This window comes from Artibeus jamaicensis, unplaced genomic scaffold (genome assembly GCF_021234435.1).
Source record: "Artibeus jamaicensis isolate MK-2021 breed Jamaican fruit bat unplaced genomic scaffold, CSHL_Jam_final scaffold_916, whole genome shotgun sequence".
NCBI classification, from domain to species: Eukaryota; Metazoa; Chordata; class Mammalia; order Chiroptera; family Phyllostomidae; genus Artibeus; species Artibeus jamaicensis.
Genome location: NW_026522059.1, coordinates 44,886,465 through 44,906,250, shown reverse-complemented (window position 1 = coordinate 44,906,250; position 19,786 = coordinate 44,886,465). Strand labels below are relative to the sequence as shown.

Genomic DNA, 19,786 nt, shown 5'->3' with positions numbered 1-19,786 from the left:
GTCATGGAAACTTTCAAGGGAAATGTTTGTTCCCTATATATGAGCATAGGATATTTCTGTATGTGTACACGTATGTTTATGCTGCATACAATAATCTCATTTATGTTCCAACTACTGTATGTACAGGAACACATACAGTAAACATTTAGCAGTAAAATATGCTCACCATTTCATGTAATTTCAATCTCTGAGTGTCAAATTTTTAAGAATGTTAGACTTTTCTTCTATAGTTTACAAAATGAACAGTTATCTCACACACATCCTTTATTCCTAGTTTTTAAAAAAAATTTGGGAAAATGCAAAAGGAAGTGGCCAAGGTAACCATGTGTGAAAGACACATAGTGCAACAGGATTTAAGTTAATCTTATGTATTGTTGCCATAAAATCCAAGTTTTATTCTAAGATAAATGAGAAAAGAGGAAACCCTAGCAGCACTTATGGAGTGGGTGTTTGAGCACCAATGAGGAGTAAATGATTTGATTCCATGGGCTCGGAGGATTTGTCAGCTGCCTCATAAGTATAATTCTGGCTCTTCATATCCCTGCTGCTTCTAATTTAGCAGGACAGGCTCATAATTGAAGCAAATTAACTATTTACACTTGCCACTTGTACCAGGGAAGAGGACACAGCAGCAGGAAAGAATGAGTAGGAAATTGCATTCTTCCCACTTGTGTCAGATCTCCCCTTATATAAACACATTAACAGCAATTTCATGAGGCGTCAAACATAGGAATAAATAGTGAGGGATAAAATAATGAGGTGTTGCTATTGAGCTGAACAGCTATGGCGAAGATCCTTGGGTATGAATTATGCATCCTGAAAGAAGGCATATGTTACAGTATTCAAACAGTTCTCTGCGAGTGCTCTCTGCTCATTAGGCTCTGGATCTTGAGGTAAATCTACTCTCCTCTTCCATCCACGACACCACCAGCGTTTACAGAAATACACTCTCTGGGCCCGGTGGGCTGTGGTTTCTCCCGACTACATCAAATTCTGAACAGGCCTTCCACTCCATTTTTAGCTTAACAGCATGTTTATTTAGCTCTTTGGCTGGAGCTTTAAAGCCATTTAATGTAATGTAAACAAGAACATTTTGTTTGTAATTTGCTAAACGTAGTACAGCCTGACTGTGTCTCCAATTAGGAACTTAAGGTTCATTTAGTCATTTACATCTGGTTCTGATTTAAGGTGACTTTCCTTTTCCACTTAAGAGTTGACTTTCTGTGGCAAAAAAAAGACCCCAGAACCCTTTATGGCTGTTTGGACCAATCCCTTCTGCTTCGAAGTTGGACAGACTCTTTAGTTTAGAAGGGCTTGATTCGCTCTCTATTGTCACTGTGGACCCCGATCCTAGATTTCAATGACCAGAATCAGAGACTTCAGAAATAATGGAGATAGACAGGAAATTGAGCTGGAACCTCATAAAAAAAGGTGCTGAGGACTGCTGAAACTCCAAGGAGTGCTAATATGAAGGGTGCGAGATTGTTACATTATTATTTTTCTCCCTCTGTAGGTTCCAGTCAGTGAAAGATAAGTGGCAAAGACCAACATCGCAGCAGTACTTATGCTTTATTTCCCTTTCTCCATCTGGCACCTTAAAACAACTTGGTATGCCTCTGAAATGGGCTCTCCATTGTCTTACTTTTCATTAGCATTTAAAACCTGCAGCTGGAATCCCAAACACAATTCTCTCCCATTCCACATGCACACCATCTTCCAAAATGTTAAGACGGAGAGAGCTCTGATACGTGAAGTTGGTTCAGGGGCTTTGGTCGGAAGGAGTCTGAAGGGAGGTTTTGTGTCCCTGGAGGAATTTTATCGCTTCTTCCAAATTTCTTTTGATTTTTCTTCCTTGAGAGATTCTTCACAGAAACCAAAGCACATATAGTTTCTCACTCACCATCGAGTCTGAAAAGAAAGATCTGCCCTCTGCAGTGGCTCCTTATTCCTGCCTATACTTCACAATGAGAAGGCATGCGATATAAACACACAGCAGCTCTCTTAGTCATGTTCCCTCCGCCGGGAAGAAAACAGTCAATTGCAATCTCACTAATAGCTGTTTTTCCTTAAATATTGTAATTTTCCGAGCCCCTACTAAGTCATCAATAATTTTGACCATTTTTTTTCCCATTCTGTGTTTGTCTTTGTAGCTGTTCCTAATTGTGGGCTATCATGACAACAGGAATTCTGAGCAATTCTGGCTCATGGAACCCGAGCCTTTTACTTGAATCAACTGCCTACCCAATGGGGCTGTTCTTAACATGCGCTTTTGTCCTGAAGTTTGAAGTTGAAGGGCCTGCCTCTTGTCTGCCCAAGCAACATTGCTTTGAAAATACACAGCAGCATGTGTGCACCCCAATTTGAATATTAACTGAGAGTAAAATAAAATTAATGTAAGTTTGAAACAGGTATATTACATTATGTTGGCACAATGAGTCAACATAAAGTGAAAGAACAGGTGGTAATACACCATAATAACACTTTTGGATATTTTGCTAAAATCCTCTTTATGTCCAAATGTGTGTTCTAGGCAGGCATGGATGCTTTGCTGGCAATTTTTGCAAACTGTTAGGGAAGGGCTGCCTCGTAGCAGCAGAGAAGTGGCCTGTCGAGGTAATACACCCCCTTTTGTAAGCACTGCATCTGATTTCTCTCACTGGTCTCTCTCTCTCTCTGCTTGTCCCTGGGATGGGCCTGCATCCCCTGTGTGCCATGAACCACGCTCTATACCACCTGATGAGTTATATAGGGCCAACTATTATTTAATTTCATCCTTTATGTATAAAACAAATTCTCCAGAAAACCCTCAACTATTTCCAGCAAAGGAATTACTTATTAAATTTGAAATAAAAGTTACTTATTACATTTGAAATAAGCCACTTTTAAAATCTGAAATAAAATTCAGAGGGGAAAGGGGAAAACACTGTGTACACAATTAAAAAGCCTTAAATGTTACATCCTACTTGGGATCATATCTGTGTTAGAAAATCTCAGCACCAACTCTGAAAGGTGGAATTGAGATTGGGAGTAATTTCCCTTTTTAACAAGACAGTAAAAAATAGCGACTCTCATAGTCCTTCGGTTTGTAAACACCTTATATGTCTACATAAAAAGAAAGTGAAATATTATTTTAATGTTCCCCACTTGCTAAAATCAAAATAAAAGCCCGCATTGTAAGAGAATTAGTGGTTAAACCCTACATGTTTATATTTGCTGCCTCGAGGAACTACCTAAGTCTCGTCATAACATAATTCCTTAAATATCTAACCACTATGCAGTACACCTGAAACTAATATAATATTGAATGTCAACTGTCATTGAAAAATTAAAAAAAGGACATTTTTCTTTTCCACCGGAAGCATGGGTACAATGAACTGTACTGACTTTGTATATTGTTAATATAAAGGACCAGCCACGGGTTAGGGAAAGCTATTGTAGGCCTCTGCCTTTTAAAACCCTCTGGTCTTAAAACCACATGAGTTCCTCTAGTGAAGGTGGGAAATGGTTAAGAAAAGTCACCTATCTGGGGTCAGAAAGACCAATAAGGAGTAGTCAGATGGCTGGTAGTACAGACAGTTGAGGATCCCTGAAATAAAACTTTGACAAGGTAGAAGCTAAGAGAGGACAGATGAGTCTTGGAGTGATACTCCTCACTCAGTTGCTGAGTCAGGGAGAAGGGAAGAGAGGCTGAGTCTCAGAGGGAAATGCATGTCCTCTAATGAAGAGGAGCTGCCCGTACTCTTTAGGGAGGGCAATCACTTTCTGGATGTCTCCTCTGCAAAACTGTATCCCACAAAGCAAAAGAGTTGACATCTCTGAAGCCCATCCAAGAACACACACAAATGATCAAAGCAGAGAGAGGCGTGTCCTGGAGTGTGGCATCATGGGTGGAGCTCCGAGCATTCCAATCACAATGTCCAGAAAACAGGGGTGGGGTTGGGATTCCTGGTCCATGTGCAATGAGCTTCTCATTTAGCGATATTCTACTGAGTGAAGTCACTGTGCAATTTTACCACGAATGGCCAACATCAGTTGGGAGCTACCCCTCAGCTTTGGGACTGTGAGGGAAAATTGATCTGAGTTAGCATAGAAACCCATTCTAAAATCCTGAAACAAGTACGATATATTAGGTTTTTGACAGAATCACAAAACACAGTGTCATGCTCTCTTAATAGTTAAATGGGTATTTTAATTGATTGCACAGAGAAGGCTTCAGGGGTATGTCTATTGAAAAGGGCATGAGAAAATGTATAGAGATTTACAACTGTAAAATTTGGTTTTGGTTTATGGAAAAGGGCGGTTGGGAAAAGGGGGGAGGCAGACTATGTTTCTCTAGCCACTGGTTTTATTATTACAACTATAGTTGATTTCGAAGCATTTGTTAGAAAAGAACTATACGTTCAGTGATAAGTCCTAGTCACAGTAATTTGATGTATCAGTTATATAATCTTAGACAAATCGTTCGACAGAATAGGGACTCTGTCTTGCTCCCTGCTATATCCCCAGTCTGTAGAACAGTGCCTGGGGCACATACTAAATACTCAGTAAATATTTGCAAAATGAGTAAGTGAATGAATTTAACTATCTGGCCCCATTTCATAATCTGCAAAGTTTGGATTAAAGTATCTACAACTATTGAGCAGAACAAATGAGATAAATCATATGATAGTGTTCTTAAAAGTATAAACCACTATATAAATTATAGATGTAGATACATATCCACAATATATTGGTACTTCTGGATGTGTATAGGTTTGCAATTTTCTGTTTCTAATGTACTTCCTTGGACTTGATGAAGAAAGGTAAATGTTTCTATCAGGACTGAAGTACAGAAGTAATACATTATTAATGCAGTTCAGTGTTCTGTAACAGCTAAAGCTGCATTCACATAATCCTTTCAATAACTATAATGATAAAGCTAATTTTTTCTTTGTGACAATGAAATTCCAGGTGGTGACAATGGCACTCTAATCCCTGGTTTAGAAATAAGTGATTGCTGTTGCTTGTTGAAGCGGGCTACATGACATACGGAACATTTGCTCTCTCCACGATTCCCATCCTCCTTGAGCCCTTCTGGGCTGAGATGCAAAGTGTCTCAGGTGGCCCTCCCTAAGCAAGGTCTTTCGGCACATCACGGCAATCCACCAGAGAAGGGAGTAAACAGGCATCTGGTCCCGTTTAACACAGCACAGAAATAGGGTGTATGTGGGCTTCAATAACATTCCTTTATAGTCCTTAGGGAATGGCCAAGGGCAGAAGCCATTAAACTTGAGGTTCACTTAGCAAAGAGGGTTCCGATGACAAAAGGGCAAGTAGTAAGTACTGAAGAGAGGTGTGGACAGTTTTCAAAATACTTTTAGTATTTTGTTAGGTTTTTATGATCACATTGGCAGCATTCAGGAATGATGTAATCCTGGCTGGGATATGTAAAAGTCCTTCCAAAAGTAACTACACTCTATAAACTTTGAAACAAAGGACTAGCATGCTATTTATAGAGGAGCAGTAAAGGAGTATACAGTTCTGTGGAAGACAAAGTCGCCTGCAGTCTGGCTCGGATGGGGTGCAGTCCAGCCTTAGTTCTTGTAACCGAAGAACTCACCCAACGGCCTCAGAAGCCATTTCTTTGGAGTGCGTACACTTTCTCAAATCATGGTGATTCCCACTCTATTTCACATCTTTTCTTACCTGCTTTTGCTCTTCACCTAAACCATCCCACATTGAAGCCACAATTTTAGAGACTTCACCGAAGGTAGCATTTGGATTTTGGCCCTTGATGGCGGCCTGAGTATCACGGAAAAACAACGCATAGGCAGACACAGGCTTCTGGGGCTCATTAGGATCCTTCTTCTTCTTCTTTTTGGGGGTTTTTGGTTTTTTCCCCATGTCAGAGGCAGGTCGCTTCTCTCCACCATTGATCTGAAATAAAAGTAAAATTAGAGTTATAAAGGAACTAAGAAAATTTGGGGACAAGCCATATTGTTGTTCCCCTTTAAGACTTACACAGATGTAGTCATCCATACACGTCACACAGACATAGGTATTCCAAAGGGACACTTCATTTTGTTGCTATTGCTGTTTTTCAGGTAAAACTTTGTGTTTCCCATAGTTTTCATGTTCATCCCTCTTCTGCCTAATTTAAGTAGCTTTAAAGTAATAATTCTGATTCTTTTTACAATGTTATTATCTATTAAATACGATCCCCAAACTCTCTTTTTCTTTTTCTTGTTCAGGAAACTTAGTGATAAGTAGCATCGTGCTGCCAGTCCCTTCTGCAGTGGCCTCACTGCAGGAACAATCCAACTTGTTCTCTTCTGAGTTTATCCTTTGGTTCCTAATTATGACTTTGAAACCATAATGGGCAGCACACCCAATAAATGAAGTGGAACAGCTATCAACGTTGCACTTAGGTCTGTAGAAGGCAGTGCTCATGGTTCAGAGAGCGGCATGACCTGGGCATGGGGCAGCGATGCCCAGTGGAGCCTCCCGCAGTGACAGTAAAGTTGTACAATCTGCACAATTCAACATGGCGGCCACTAGCCACACATCACTAGTGAGTATGTGAAATGGCAGCTAACGTGAACAAGAAACAAAGTTTTCAATTTTATTTAATTTTAATCATTTTCTTTTAAAAATTCTTTTAAAAAATTTAAAATTTATTTTATTTTAATTGTTGTTCAAGTGCAGTTTTCTACCTTTTTACCCCCATCTCAACCCACCCCCCAGCTCTCTTTACCTCCCTCCCATTTCTACACATAATTTTAATCATTTTCAATTTAAATAGCTACATGTGGCTAGTGGCTGCCATATTGGCCAATAAAATTTTGGAAACAAGAGTCTAAAATCCAGAATCTAATATTTCTAGAATACCTTAGCTTTACACTCAATTTAAAAATAGACTTTATTGTTAGAAACAGAGGCATGGACACATGGAATAGACTGACAGCTGTCAGGGGGAGTAGGGGGAACTGCATGAAAGAAGGTGAAGGGATCAGCCAAAGAGCAGGTATGAATCATTCATAGACACAGACTGCAATGTGGACATGACCGGAAGGAAGGTGGGAGACTGGGAGCTGGGTGGAGGCAGGCGAAGGGGGAAAAATGGGAATATCTGTAATAGTGTAAACAATAAAAATAAAGTTCAAAAATAAATATGGATCGTCTTTTTTCCCATTGTCCTCAAGTATTTGGATGATTTGAATTGTTACCATGATGCAATTAGAAAAAACACACAATGTACTTAAGACATAGGCATTTGAATATTAACTTTGATCTTAACTAATTATGTGTGATGCCACTTTATCCATAGAATTCGAGATTCTGGATAGGGTTTATTTCTACCTCTAAAACGACATAAAGCTACATGAATATCAAGCAGTGATGTTTCCGCAGGAGTCCTCTTCCCACATGCCCCTCCCACGAAGGCCCAGGCACAAGAGACACCAGTGTCATGGGACACTCTGCACCCTCTCCTTCTCTTGCTGTTATTGCTATTGCCTTTCCTCCTCTGCAAACATAATGTAATATATAGTTTCCTCAGATAAATTGCTAGGTAAATTAAGCGGGGTAATTTGCATAAAATAACTGCCACTGTTGAAGAGGAAGAGTGACATCTGGACAGGCCAGTGGATATGGCATCTGGGGCTCTACACTCACGCCCTTCTTCACTATTTTTGGTGTGCTGTCTTAGACAAACTACATAAATTCTCTGCGCCTCTGTTTCTTTTACTGCAAACCTGTTGATGCATCATTTTGTGAGAGAGTATGCATGATATTCTATGATATTTCAAACTTTAAAATAATATTAAAATGTTAATTATGACATAGTAGAAATGTCTACGAAATTCACTGAATGAATGGAAAAAAATGACCTTAATATTCATTTGTGATGCCATATGGTCACAGTTTAAAAGATATGTCCAAGAACCAAAAAGAGATAAGAAAAGAAAAAACTAAGTGAATTCTCTGCCTTTAGTGAGAGAGATATTTAAAAGATGATCATTTTTAATTTGTCTATGGAAGCAGATCAATGTCCCTGTGGAGATGGGATGCTCTGAATTGAGCCGACAAACTAACGTAGATTGACATGGGAAGATAACTTCCCTAGGAAGGATCTGAGAGGTGAGCCTGTGACATGGTTGGTCCCATGTAACGCTGTCAGAGGACTGGCGTGTTGAGACTGTCGATACAGGGCAAACTGATCTAATAGCTCTAAAGCAAACATGCAGGCAAATATGACCTAAAACAGTGATTCTCAAATATGGCTGCACACTAGAATCATCAGGGAAACTTTCTAATAATAATACCCTCATGCCCAGGCTGTCTTTACAAGTATTAAATCAGAGTCCAGGAGTTGGAGATGCTCACCTCAGTCACACCCTTCAACTCTCCTTCTCCAACTGGCTTTTAAATATTTAAGAAACAAACCAAACAAGTGAACTTTCCCTTTGCCTCAAGGCTACAGTTAGTTTTGTCTTTCTTTTCCTCACAACCGCACTCCTCAGAGCCATTGTCTGGGCTGGCTGCAAGCAGCCTCTGCAGCTCACTTCAACATGCCTTCTCATCTCTAAACTCTCAATGAAGTCACCAAGGACCATGCTGCTAAATCGAAAGGACTTTTAGTGTTCCCCTGACTTGATTTCTCACCATCAGCCCCTTCTCTTCCAATGGTTCCATTTCCCTTCATAGCTCATATCAAACTTGTAGTTATACTCTGATTTATGTAGGTGGATCTTCTCTCATCCTACAGTGCAGTGTAAGCACCATGAGGGCAGGCCTGCAGCTGGCATTGCTCACTGGCACTTACCATCTTTCTTGACACACAGTGAGTGCCTAAGATTTGTTATAATAGTAATAAAAATAATAATAAAACAAGAATGCAATTTGAAGAATGAATGAATCAAAGCACAAATGGTTTCTGTGACAGAAACTCCAGCCTCACTGATTTAGGTCAGTATTTTACAACAGTATGTGGGAAGACTGGAAACACGGATAGGTTATTTAAAAGAATTTGACACGTGAATAGTCATTTCCTGGGGTTACAAGGCTGAGACTTTATGATTTTCTTCTTTACCTTTTTATAATTTCCAAATTTGTAAACATGACCATTCCTGTATTTATAACAATAAAATGTTTATTAAAAAGAAAAATTTAAAAACTACGAGAAAGTCCACAGGGAAGAAAATTAAAAATGAAGTGATCATGATATTGGAGCTCATGTTTCATGAAGGAATAAAAATATTTAGAAATAGGAAACAAAGTATAGAGAAATGAATGTTTAAATTACCTGGACTCATTTTAAAATTTAATTAAAAAATGAATGACCAGACACATGAAAATCTCCATGATTGTAAATTATGACAATTTTTGGGGAAAACAATCAAATGTCAATCAAGGAGGTGAATTTACTTTGACTCAATGCCTATGTTCTTACTGAAAGATTTCCCCAAATTATTTAAATAATTTCTCCACTGCTCAGAATTGTGTTTGAACTGCAGATCTCTATCCTTTCATTTTTAAAGTTGTGTTCAGATAGCATGGTGCAAGTTTTAGGTCTCCTGGATGTGATGTTGGCTGTAAAAGGACAATTACCCTTTTGTATTTGACACCGTGGTCCTACTTTCTGGGGATGATCTGAGGAAGCAGGAGAACCTGTTACTGCCAGTAAGAAGAAGGTTTACATGTCAAGGGTATGAAGATACAAACTCATTTGGAGGCAATGCATGTCAACCCTGTAGGAAACTAAAAAATTCCATGCAACCAGTTGATTTAGTTCATTGTCTGGACACTTTCCCTATGTTCCTTGTTTGTCCTGTGGGGCTCAATCTGAGAGTTTCATGACTCCACCTCGACATTTTCAAGGTTCAGGAGATACCATTTATGCATATGGAGCACCACCCTGGAGCTCCTGCTGTATCTCTGGTTGGGTGCCAGGGTGGTACTAAGCTGCTGGTGTTATCCCATTATGGCCAGACTACCAGCCAGTTTTATAACATTACATCACTTTTTCTTCTGTCATTCCTGAAAGCAAGGGAATATTGATATACCCTCACTTTACCTATGCCTGTGAACCTCAGTTTGAATTATCTGCCACCAAAGAAAACTGAAATCCGAGAGGATCAACCTAAAAACATACATAAAATATTCATTTTTCAAGATTCATGGCCTCTCCTTCCTAATTAAACCTGACCACTAAAACTATATTCTTAGATCATAATATTCTGACCAATGATAGAATTTCCCTCATAGAAATGAACTATGTATGATTTAAGATAATCCCCTGCCTCTCATCAAAGGCTAATATAAGATGAAAAAAAGAAAAAGAAAAACTATGTATGAAAAGATGTCTGTTTTATAAAAAATAAAATGTGCATTTATTCCATTGCTCAATGTTCCTCTAATAAAAACTCATTGGGTTTGCACACTATCTTTGCTTTCACTTTGGGATGCGCTGTGATGGAATGAAAGCTCCCTGCTGTGGTTTGGTGCCTAATGTATCCAAGTGCATGGGCAGGGTTATGAAGGGAGAGGCCATCTGCCTCTTGACCCCTGGGTATTACCTTCTGATCTGTGGGGGTCTTGTTTTTATTTTGCATTTGTCTTTTGTTTGGGAGGGTACAGGAGTGAGCTGCTGTTTTCAACTCTATAATAAACTTGGAACACGCAAGGCCTACTTTCTGGAAGTGGTTCCATCGCATATTTGCAAAACACATGGTCATTGTTCATATGCAAAGCCTCCCTGAAGAAAGAAATGTAGCTGTAATTTGGATCCACTTACATGCTAGTAATGGGTTGCATAATGAAAGATACCTGGCTTTTCTGACCACTAACTATTTGGAATGAACACAATGATGATGGATATGATCGCGGTGGAAAAATTAGCTAAATGGATTTGTAATATGTCCCTGGACCTTAGTTTTGAGTGTTGTCTGGATCCTGAATTCTTACTTAGGTAGATGAAAGCATATCATTTTATGTCCTAATTTTCTAAGCCTTGACTTCTAAAGTCTACACTAGCACTGTCTCATAGAATTTTCTGGAAAGATGGAAATGTTCTCTGTGCTGTCTGGAAAGGGTCGCCATTAGCCACATGTGGCTGCAGAGCACATTTGGCGAGTGCAGCTGAGGAACCGGTTTTTTAAATTTATTTAATTTTTAATTAGATTTAAGTGTAAACTGTCACACATGATTAGTGGCTACTGTATTAGGCAGTACCACATTGTCGATTAGGCATTGTTTTAGAGTACAGTGTTTATAAAGTTACTAGGGTTCCAAGATTGGAGAGTTAAATTTAATTCCAACATAATGAACTTTAGAGAATAAACCATGAAATGCAAATATATGACCGGATCCCGTGAATCTCTGCATCCTCACAGCATCACTATGGTGTCTTACATGCAATGGATTAGCACATGTTTCTACTCCTTTATTCTACAGCACTGCGCAAAGGCGCAGAATTACAAAGCAAAGGGCATTTGAAAACACATATGAAAGTTGTACGAAAATCACAGCAATTAAGAACACATCTAGGATGAGGCCCTAACCGTAATCCTGATCATCCACAGACTTATTTCACAATTAACACATAAACAAAAAAATTCATAAACAAATAGATAAAAATATTACCTCCACTTAAGCTCTACACAGAGGCATGTACTTTGGGTAACTTGTAGATATAGATTTACTTCTGAAACCCCTAGAGGTATCCTTAGGCTTTGGGTAAGTCACCTTTTATGTTTTATTGCTTAATTATAGTGATGTATTTAACTTATTTATCACAAGAAAACAATAATTTTTCACTTTAAAAAAGCATGTGTTAACAGTGCTGTTTAGATAATACTTCTTAAGACTACAGAGTGGGAGTTAAGATTCTCAGGGAAAGAGAATCACTGATATTGAAATGTCCCTGGAGAAGTTGGAAACGTCTATAGGCATATTTAAAATAAACTGCAGCAGTCCCACAGCCTGTAATGGAGGCTGGGAGAGCTGTTTAATGCACACTATCTTGCAGTAATCGCTGTAGTTTAAAATAGATTTTAATCAAGCACCATCTGCATAATAGGCTGAACAAACAACATAGAACTCCACTTATAACTCTTATCATTGAAAGTAAATATTATAAAATCTTCACCATAGAAACAGGGCACATTGCAGTACTTTTTGTGATGATACTGTTTCTGTAAGTAAAAAATTTTGCTGCTTAAATCTGTTCTCTCTTTTTTCCCTAAACTATACCATCTAAAATCCCCTTATGACAATAATTTCAAATAAGCATGGAAAGTAAGTCATCTAGCTACTGTGAAATTGGCAAGGCTGTGATACTTGTTTCATTTAACAATTGGGTCTATTATTATCATTAATAAAAACAGTACATTCAATGACTCAAAACATCAATGATAGGAAAGCGTATATGAAAGCTATACTTTTGAAATGACTCACAAGAGTGGGGCATTGTGTTTGTATCACAGTTTGTAAAGCTATTTCATTTTTATAAAATCCTTGATTCTGTCAAACATAGATGTGTATTGTTTTAGGATGAGTTTAGGAAAGACGCTCAGTAGATTTATGTGAGATAAGAAATTTGGGCTGGTGTCCAGAAACATCACTTTAAAGTGAGGAAAAAAGTTGATTGCAATTATATACATCTACTAGTTATATTTATGAGTTTTGCTGGGTTCACTGGTCTTATCTAAATTTTCCCTCCTGGGCTGCTATGTTTCACTTCTTGGTGTTCTTGGTGGAGAGTTTCTCTTGCCACACAAAGAACACACAGCTATTGAGATGAAGTCCCACTGGGTAAAATGCCTGGTGTCTATGTTTAGACTTGCTTTATTTTTATTTCATGAATTAACCATATATGCTCAATAAACTAGGGTATGAATCATCTCAGAACAAACATACCTTGAAAATACTATCTTAATAGATACTTGAATGAATTTTAGGAACTACTATTTGAAATAAAGTACTAACTGACTATTCGACTAAATTTTATTATTTTTCCCAGAACTAGTTTATGAGGCTCAGCCTTAACCAATGGGAAACTTTTTTTTTTGATAAACAAGGGATATATATTTTTTCAATTTCTGGGATACAAGGAATTCTTTAAAAGTATCATGCATATAATATCATGCAAAGTGTTGAACAGTTGCATAATAAACATAGTATAGTGTGGAAAATACCCGATTTTGAAGTTACAATTTTAAATATTCTGTCCTATTGTAGATAATGTGACTTCACATTTGGTTCCAACACTATCTGATTTCATTTAACGTTTATAGAGACTTGCCTACTTAGCATTTTTACTTTAGTTCAGGAATCTTCTAGTCTTTAGAAGAGTGGTAAATAAAAAGTCCTTTCTAAAGGTTTGTTTACTTGTTGATCCAGTGACTTATTCTTTTGCCTTTGAGAAAAAAAACCTCTCTTCTCTCCAGTATGGCTAAGCTCACAATTGAGGCACTAGCACATCAGTAAGAAACTTTTAAAAGCCAACAGTAAGTGAAAGCAGGAACAGGGAGAAATCATCTTGAAGACAGTTGCTATACCTGGTGAAATTGAGTCAAAGGTACAGTGACAAAACCCACTGCTTACCAAAGATGGGATTTTTAGCAGGAGGGTCCCTATTATAGTCAGAGTGGGAAAGAATTGGAGTCTCAGGTAAAGAGGGGAATAAAATGATTTCTCTTGCATGTGACTTCCCAGGGGCTGCAAGGATGATACTGAATGAAGAGGGGAAACATCGCTTGTGGCAGCCTACACACGGCAGCCAGCGTGTGTATAGATTTACCCCGACTGTGCACTATTTGGGCATTTTGAAAAGCTTTAAGCCAAGTGTGGTTCTAGACTCTGATGGTCCAAAATGCTTGGCAGAAGCAAACAAATCATGGGTAAAGGATTCTGCTTTCAAATCAGATCTAATGGAAGTCTCATAAAGTTCTAATTAACATTAGCTATCATTTCAAAAACAAAAATGTAATATCAAGCAAGGCGTTAAAACCAAGAGCCAGCAGCATCAATAGAGAGTAGAATCAGATCCCCCAAAGGCTTCATGTATTGGAATTAGGAAATGTTTAAAGAAACAAAAGAGATGAAATGTATGAAAAAAAGAGCAAGCAACTAAAAAAAGTCCAAATGTATTTAACAAAGAACCAAATAAAACCCACAATACCAAATAATTATAATTAAAACCTCAATAGATCAATTTCGAATTGGGTATTGTTGAAAAAAGAATTACTATGAACTGGGAAATGGATTTAAATAAGTTAATCAGAATGTAATACTGAGGGGCAAGGAAATGGAAAATATAAAAACAACAAGTTACAGGGAATAGGACGAGAAAGCCTAGCATATATCTTATCAGGATTGTAGGATGGAGGGGAGCGAGAACAGCAAGAGGAAATATCTAAAAAAAACAAAAAATGGCTGAAAACTGATAAAAAAGAGAAATATTTAAATTCAGGACAAATTTAAAGAAACCCACACACATCGCAGTGAAGCTGAAGGACAACAAAGGCAAGAGATTTTAGAACTAGTCAGAGAGGAAATGCATATTCTTTCAAAGGAAAACAATAATGCAGTAGAATCCTCAAAAGCAATATTGAAACTCAGGATTCAGTGGAGTAATATATTATCTTCATAATAATAGAAGAGAATCACTGTCAGTCTAAAGTTCTGTATCTAATAAAAGTACTTATTAGGTATTTATGCTCCCAAGGGATCTTCATGAAAACAAATGTAAAGGCATACAGAAAATGAGGTCAGATGAAAAAATAATGAATATGTGAATAAACCCAAAGAAAGAGACTAAAAATAATAAATAATGTTTTGTGAGTTGATTAAATTATAGGAGTTAATTAAATTATAATTAAACTGAACAACAGCAATCACTGCTCCAGTACAAATTGGAAGGAGAGTGTTTGGAATTAAAGGAATATAAGAAGGGTAGAGATATCGATCAATGTTAGACTCTTACGGATTTGTGTGTCAGGGTTAGTTAGACACTCAATGAACAGAAAACATGTAACATTTCCACTCTTAAAAATAGGAAATTATAGAATGAACAAAATCAAAACAGTGTTAAAGAAGGTAAGAAAGAAAAACCAATCACAGGACATATGTGGGACAGATTGAAAGCAACACACTTAATGGAGAAAGCACTCCAATATTTTAGCATTTACGTTAATGTAAATGAGGTTCATCTCATTTAACAATAAAGATGATCTAACCATATGCTACTTATGAGACACGTACAAAACTTAAGGATATTTTAAGCAGAAAAGTTGAAATTAAAAGAATGGAAAGATATAAATTGTGATTCTTAGATCATTATTTCCTTAAAAGGAAAATGTGCTAAAATGACGGTTGTAATGCCAGATACTTTAAATGCCTTAAAGTGTCTGTTGTATTACAAGTACTGGATTCCAGGCATAGAGACACCAGTTCCCCAAGTTTATATGTCTTTGACATTTTTACTGTATGTCTACTTTATGACTTTAGGCTGTCAGCAGCTCCAGAGCAATCAGAACCATGGGTCGTGTGTATAAGATAATAATTTATTTTACTGATGTATTTACAGTATTTCTCTATCAAAACAAACTTATTTCATTTAATTGTTCAATTAGATAAACTGGAATTAATATGTAACTGCTTAAGAGAGCATGAAGTGTTAAGAAGGAAGCTGTACAGACTTCTTTTTCTGGTGTGAGAGTAAATATTCTTTTTTTAATTCTCTTGGTGGAAATGATTTTAAATGACCCTTTTGACTTAATGTTATTCCACATTTAAATGGAGCTGTCTCAACACAATACTCCACGTAAATCCTCCTCACATATGAAGGAAAAATCCCATTTTAATCTTTAACTATGATGAAGAATGCTTGAGAATTTTTGTTAGATAAATTTTTTTAGCCATTTAATAAATATAAGTTAAATAAATTGGTAAGGAGAATTTTATATTAGAATTAGAGTGAAGAACAGTATGTGGAGTGGGAATGGGAGGGTGGATATTCTTGGGATGGAAAATGTACTTAAACTAAACATGAACTTGAGAACACCTGTACAGACAAAAAGCCATTTTGATCAGAGCATTTTTGAGAAATCCATCCCTAAGCCTTCACACATCACTAATTCAAGAACATACCACTACAGAATAGAGTTTATACCATATAATGCTCCACATATAGCATTAATGCTATACCATGTAAGTTATTGAGATGTGGATGTTGAATGCTTGAACAGGCTACTCACTGGCAAACATTCATACAGGCTTGGAAGCTCATAACATACAAATTCATGCCTCAGCAAATGATAAGATATGGACTATTTGTGGCCAACAGAAAAGGGCAGAATCTGTGAATGCTAATTCCAGGAATTTTTAATTTCTTCTCAGACGTCTACTAATTTAGGTCGAAGAGTGTGGAAAATGTTATGTATAAGAATAATTCTGCATAAACTTTATTGTCAGAAGATGCTGTAATTTCACATTAATTCTCTGAAATTCTAGCAATGGATACTTAAAAAGATATGGTCCAGTTGGGCAAATAATCTTTACCACGAGTGGAGTATATTTTCCCCCCAGCAATATAGCACATATCACCCACGTTTAGGAAACTGACTTGAATCATCCACGCATATTCCAGTATCTAAATCACTGGTCACAAACGAATTCCTGATGTGCACATTTAGGTCCAGGTACTCATTGGCTATTGAATACCAATGGAATAATACACGTTTTTCTTAGGAAAATTATGTGCGAGTTTGATAGAGGAGATGGTTGGGAATGGGGACTCTGGATTGCTTGGTTTGTTCATTAAAGTGTTGCTCACGGGTGTCTAGGAATTAGTTAGCTCTGGGAGGGCAGTTCTTTCAGCACTAAGGCTCCCCCCACCCCAAATACCAGAACATGAAGAATACTAAAAATGATAAAATATTGCCAATATAGCAGCCTTGTATTTGTTATTGGACTAAATAAATCTATAATTCATTATATTTCCAGATATTTAAAAAATTTGTGTAGCCATTGGAAAGTTAACCACATAAAGCAGATTAGAATCCCACAGTCCTGTCTTTGGTAACATGCTGACAAGTTTAATTTCTCAAAAAGAGAATTCTCACAAAAGTGAAAAGAAATCAGAGGGCCGACACAAGTGAAAATTCATTAATAATATTTTTAAAAAGAGAAGGAACTAGAAGTATACATGTGAATAACTGGGCACAAGAGTCCTCACTGGGACAAATAGGAAAGATGCTTCATTGATAAGTGGGGCACTAAAGATAATTTTGAATTTTGGGGTGAAAATGCACTTGGTTTCATGGTGTTATTTTAAAAAGCTACTTTGAATACTTTAAAGAATTCAGCAGTTAATTTTTCGATCCAAGGACATTTCAAGTTGCATATTCCTGTGCAGACAACTTACTGTGACAAGGATAGACAGACAGCCAGTCAAACAAATATACTGGAGTGGGGTTAACAACAGAGAAGCACAAAACACCCAGGCTTCTCTCTGGGAAGGGAGTCATCTAATATCTGTGCTCCTTACCTTCCTCATTCTTAATATGAAGTGGTTGGGTCAGGTGATCTCACAGGTTTTATATAACTATTAATCTCTCTCTCTCCCCCTTTCTCACACAGAAGCGTGTACACACACACACATAGAGCCATCATTGGACCCCAGGGATGTTGCCTTTTTGAATCAAAATGGTTAAACTGAAATTGACTATTTTTGAATGAGTGGTGAATTCAGCTTGATTCTGGATGTTGCTGTTACACTTATTCTCCCTTACTCACTATGAAGACCCTGTATTTTGTGGGCACAACTTACGTTTACACTTACTACATCTGTATTTAAAGGATTTATTAGGGACTTAAAAATGCAATTGAACAACATGATTTAATTCACTCAACTTATAACCTCATGCTTCATCAAGAAAGTACATCCCCCACCAACATTTCTTATTTTGGCTGACATAAACCTGCACCCACCACAGGTCCAGAAAAATGCCAAAGAATACTTTCTCAGTTAACAAGCATTTCAGATAGGTCCTAAAAATAACCCAGCCGTACCTTAGAAGACTCATCGCCTTCATCTTCATGCACGGAACTGGATGGGGATGGAGTTGCAGACTTGCTTCCAGGTGGAGACGGTGAGTTGTGGGGCACGCTGCTTCCTCCCATGTTCAGCCCAAGCTGAGCACTCAGCTGGGACTGGTTGATGGTGGTCAGCTGCCCATGCTGCATCATTCCTGGCTGCTGCCTGATATCTGCAGGCTGACCCCGGGGTCTCATGGCTGCCATCTGAGGATGGGAGCTGTATTGAGTTCCTTCTGGGTTCCGTATATCTTGCATCTACGGAACAAAAAAGGACAGGAATCATTTTTCACAAACATGTTAACCTGTTTCTGGGAAAAAATTAAAAAATATTCCTTAGACTAAAAATTCTGTAGGCTGTGCTGCTGAACTATATACTCTTCCACCTCCTCAACTTGCCAGAGTGGAGGAATTCTAATAGTATGGATGCCTGTAAAAGGTGCTGTCACCTGTTACCAAAGAGTAGAATTTGAGAATTCAGTCTTTACTAATCAAACAGAAAGATACCATTAATAGATATTTATGGTATTGGTTTCAAAACTATATGATTATTGTGATCGCAGCTTTCACAGCAATTTATGAAACCCTTTCCTTCATTGGGATTATTTAAGAAAGGTTCTGGGAGTGAACTGTGGTTCTCAGTTTAACTCTATATAGTGAATATTGACCAGAATGATCTACTAACTTCCAGTCTCAGAACTCTCACAGGTTGGTATTAACCAATTGATTAACTGACTATTGAAAGGGTCTGACTGCACAGTCAGATTTGAAAGTGAATTTCTAAAGTTGCAAGGTCACCATATGAATCCATTATGCTATCTGGGTCACTGCTTTTTAGCCTTAATGAGACTCACTCTTGTAATTCAAGCAATGAATTTCATCTCTGCAAGGATTAGAATTAAAAGCATTGGAGGATGAAGCTCTTAACGTACCTAGAGGTCAAATGTGTTGTAAAAAAGGAGCATGGTGGATTTCATTTAACATTTCTCTGGCATTTTCAAACTTAAAATAATGGGGGATGTTTTGTGGTGCTTATAGAAGCAGCTCTGTTTTTTTCATTCTGAGGGGGCTTGGAGATTTTATACAGTTCTCAATTTATAAAATAAAAAAGAGCAAAAGGAAAAAAGATGGAAAAAAGAAAAACAGTGAAAGGATACGTGGTTAAAGTTACATTTTGGAACTAAAAAAATAAAGTTAATAATGTTATCTCTCTCAGTTTCATTTTTTTTTAAAGCCCACATGGTGTCAGAATGCCTAGTAATTACTTGTCTGCAAATATCATGACACAGAAATACTGTAAAGGTCAATGAAATAACTTAGTCACAGAGTTTTTTTCTCTTTTGGTAATAAAATCACGTTCTACCAATGGCCTCTAGTCATTTTACCAACCTAGTTAGCTCCATGTGAAACTGAAGCTGTGACCAGAGGTGTCTGTCTGCCTCTGTCGGGGTGACTGTCTCCACCATGAGGCCTCTGTGAGTCAGTGTTGCCCCTTCAGGCCTTTCCCGCTCTCACTGGGCTTCATCTTCAGACTCAGTTCTGGGTATCCTAGAATCTGGCTCTTCTTGGTGAGGGCTTACGATGGCTCATGGTTTCATACCTGGGGCTTTTCTGGTCCAAATCAACATTTTGTTCCCCTAACTTAAACTATATTCTTCCAATCCTTCAAAAGTAGCTCATGATTCTCCTTTTTAGGAAGTCCCTCATT

The 19,786-nt window shown here is 37.6% G+C and overlaps 1 protein-coding gene across 2 annotated transcripts in view; it reads right to left on the bottom strand.

Annotated features, from left to right (window-relative positions):
• TOX (thymocyte selection associated high mobility group box) overlaps positions 1-19,786 on the bottom strand; it is a 307,625-nt gene that overhangs the window by 26,622 nt on the left and 261,217 nt on the right. For both annotated transcript variants that reach the window (XM_037167525.2, XM_053661042.1), the window contains exons 4-5: positions 18,055-18,336; positions 5,686-5,916 (exon numbers count right to left, since the gene is read on the bottom strand). In XM_037167525.2, the coding sequence (XP_037023420.2) occupies positions 5,686-5,916; positions 18,055-18,336 (513 nt within the window). The remainder of the gene's footprint in view (positions 1-5,685; positions 5,917-18,054; positions 18,337-19,786) is intronic.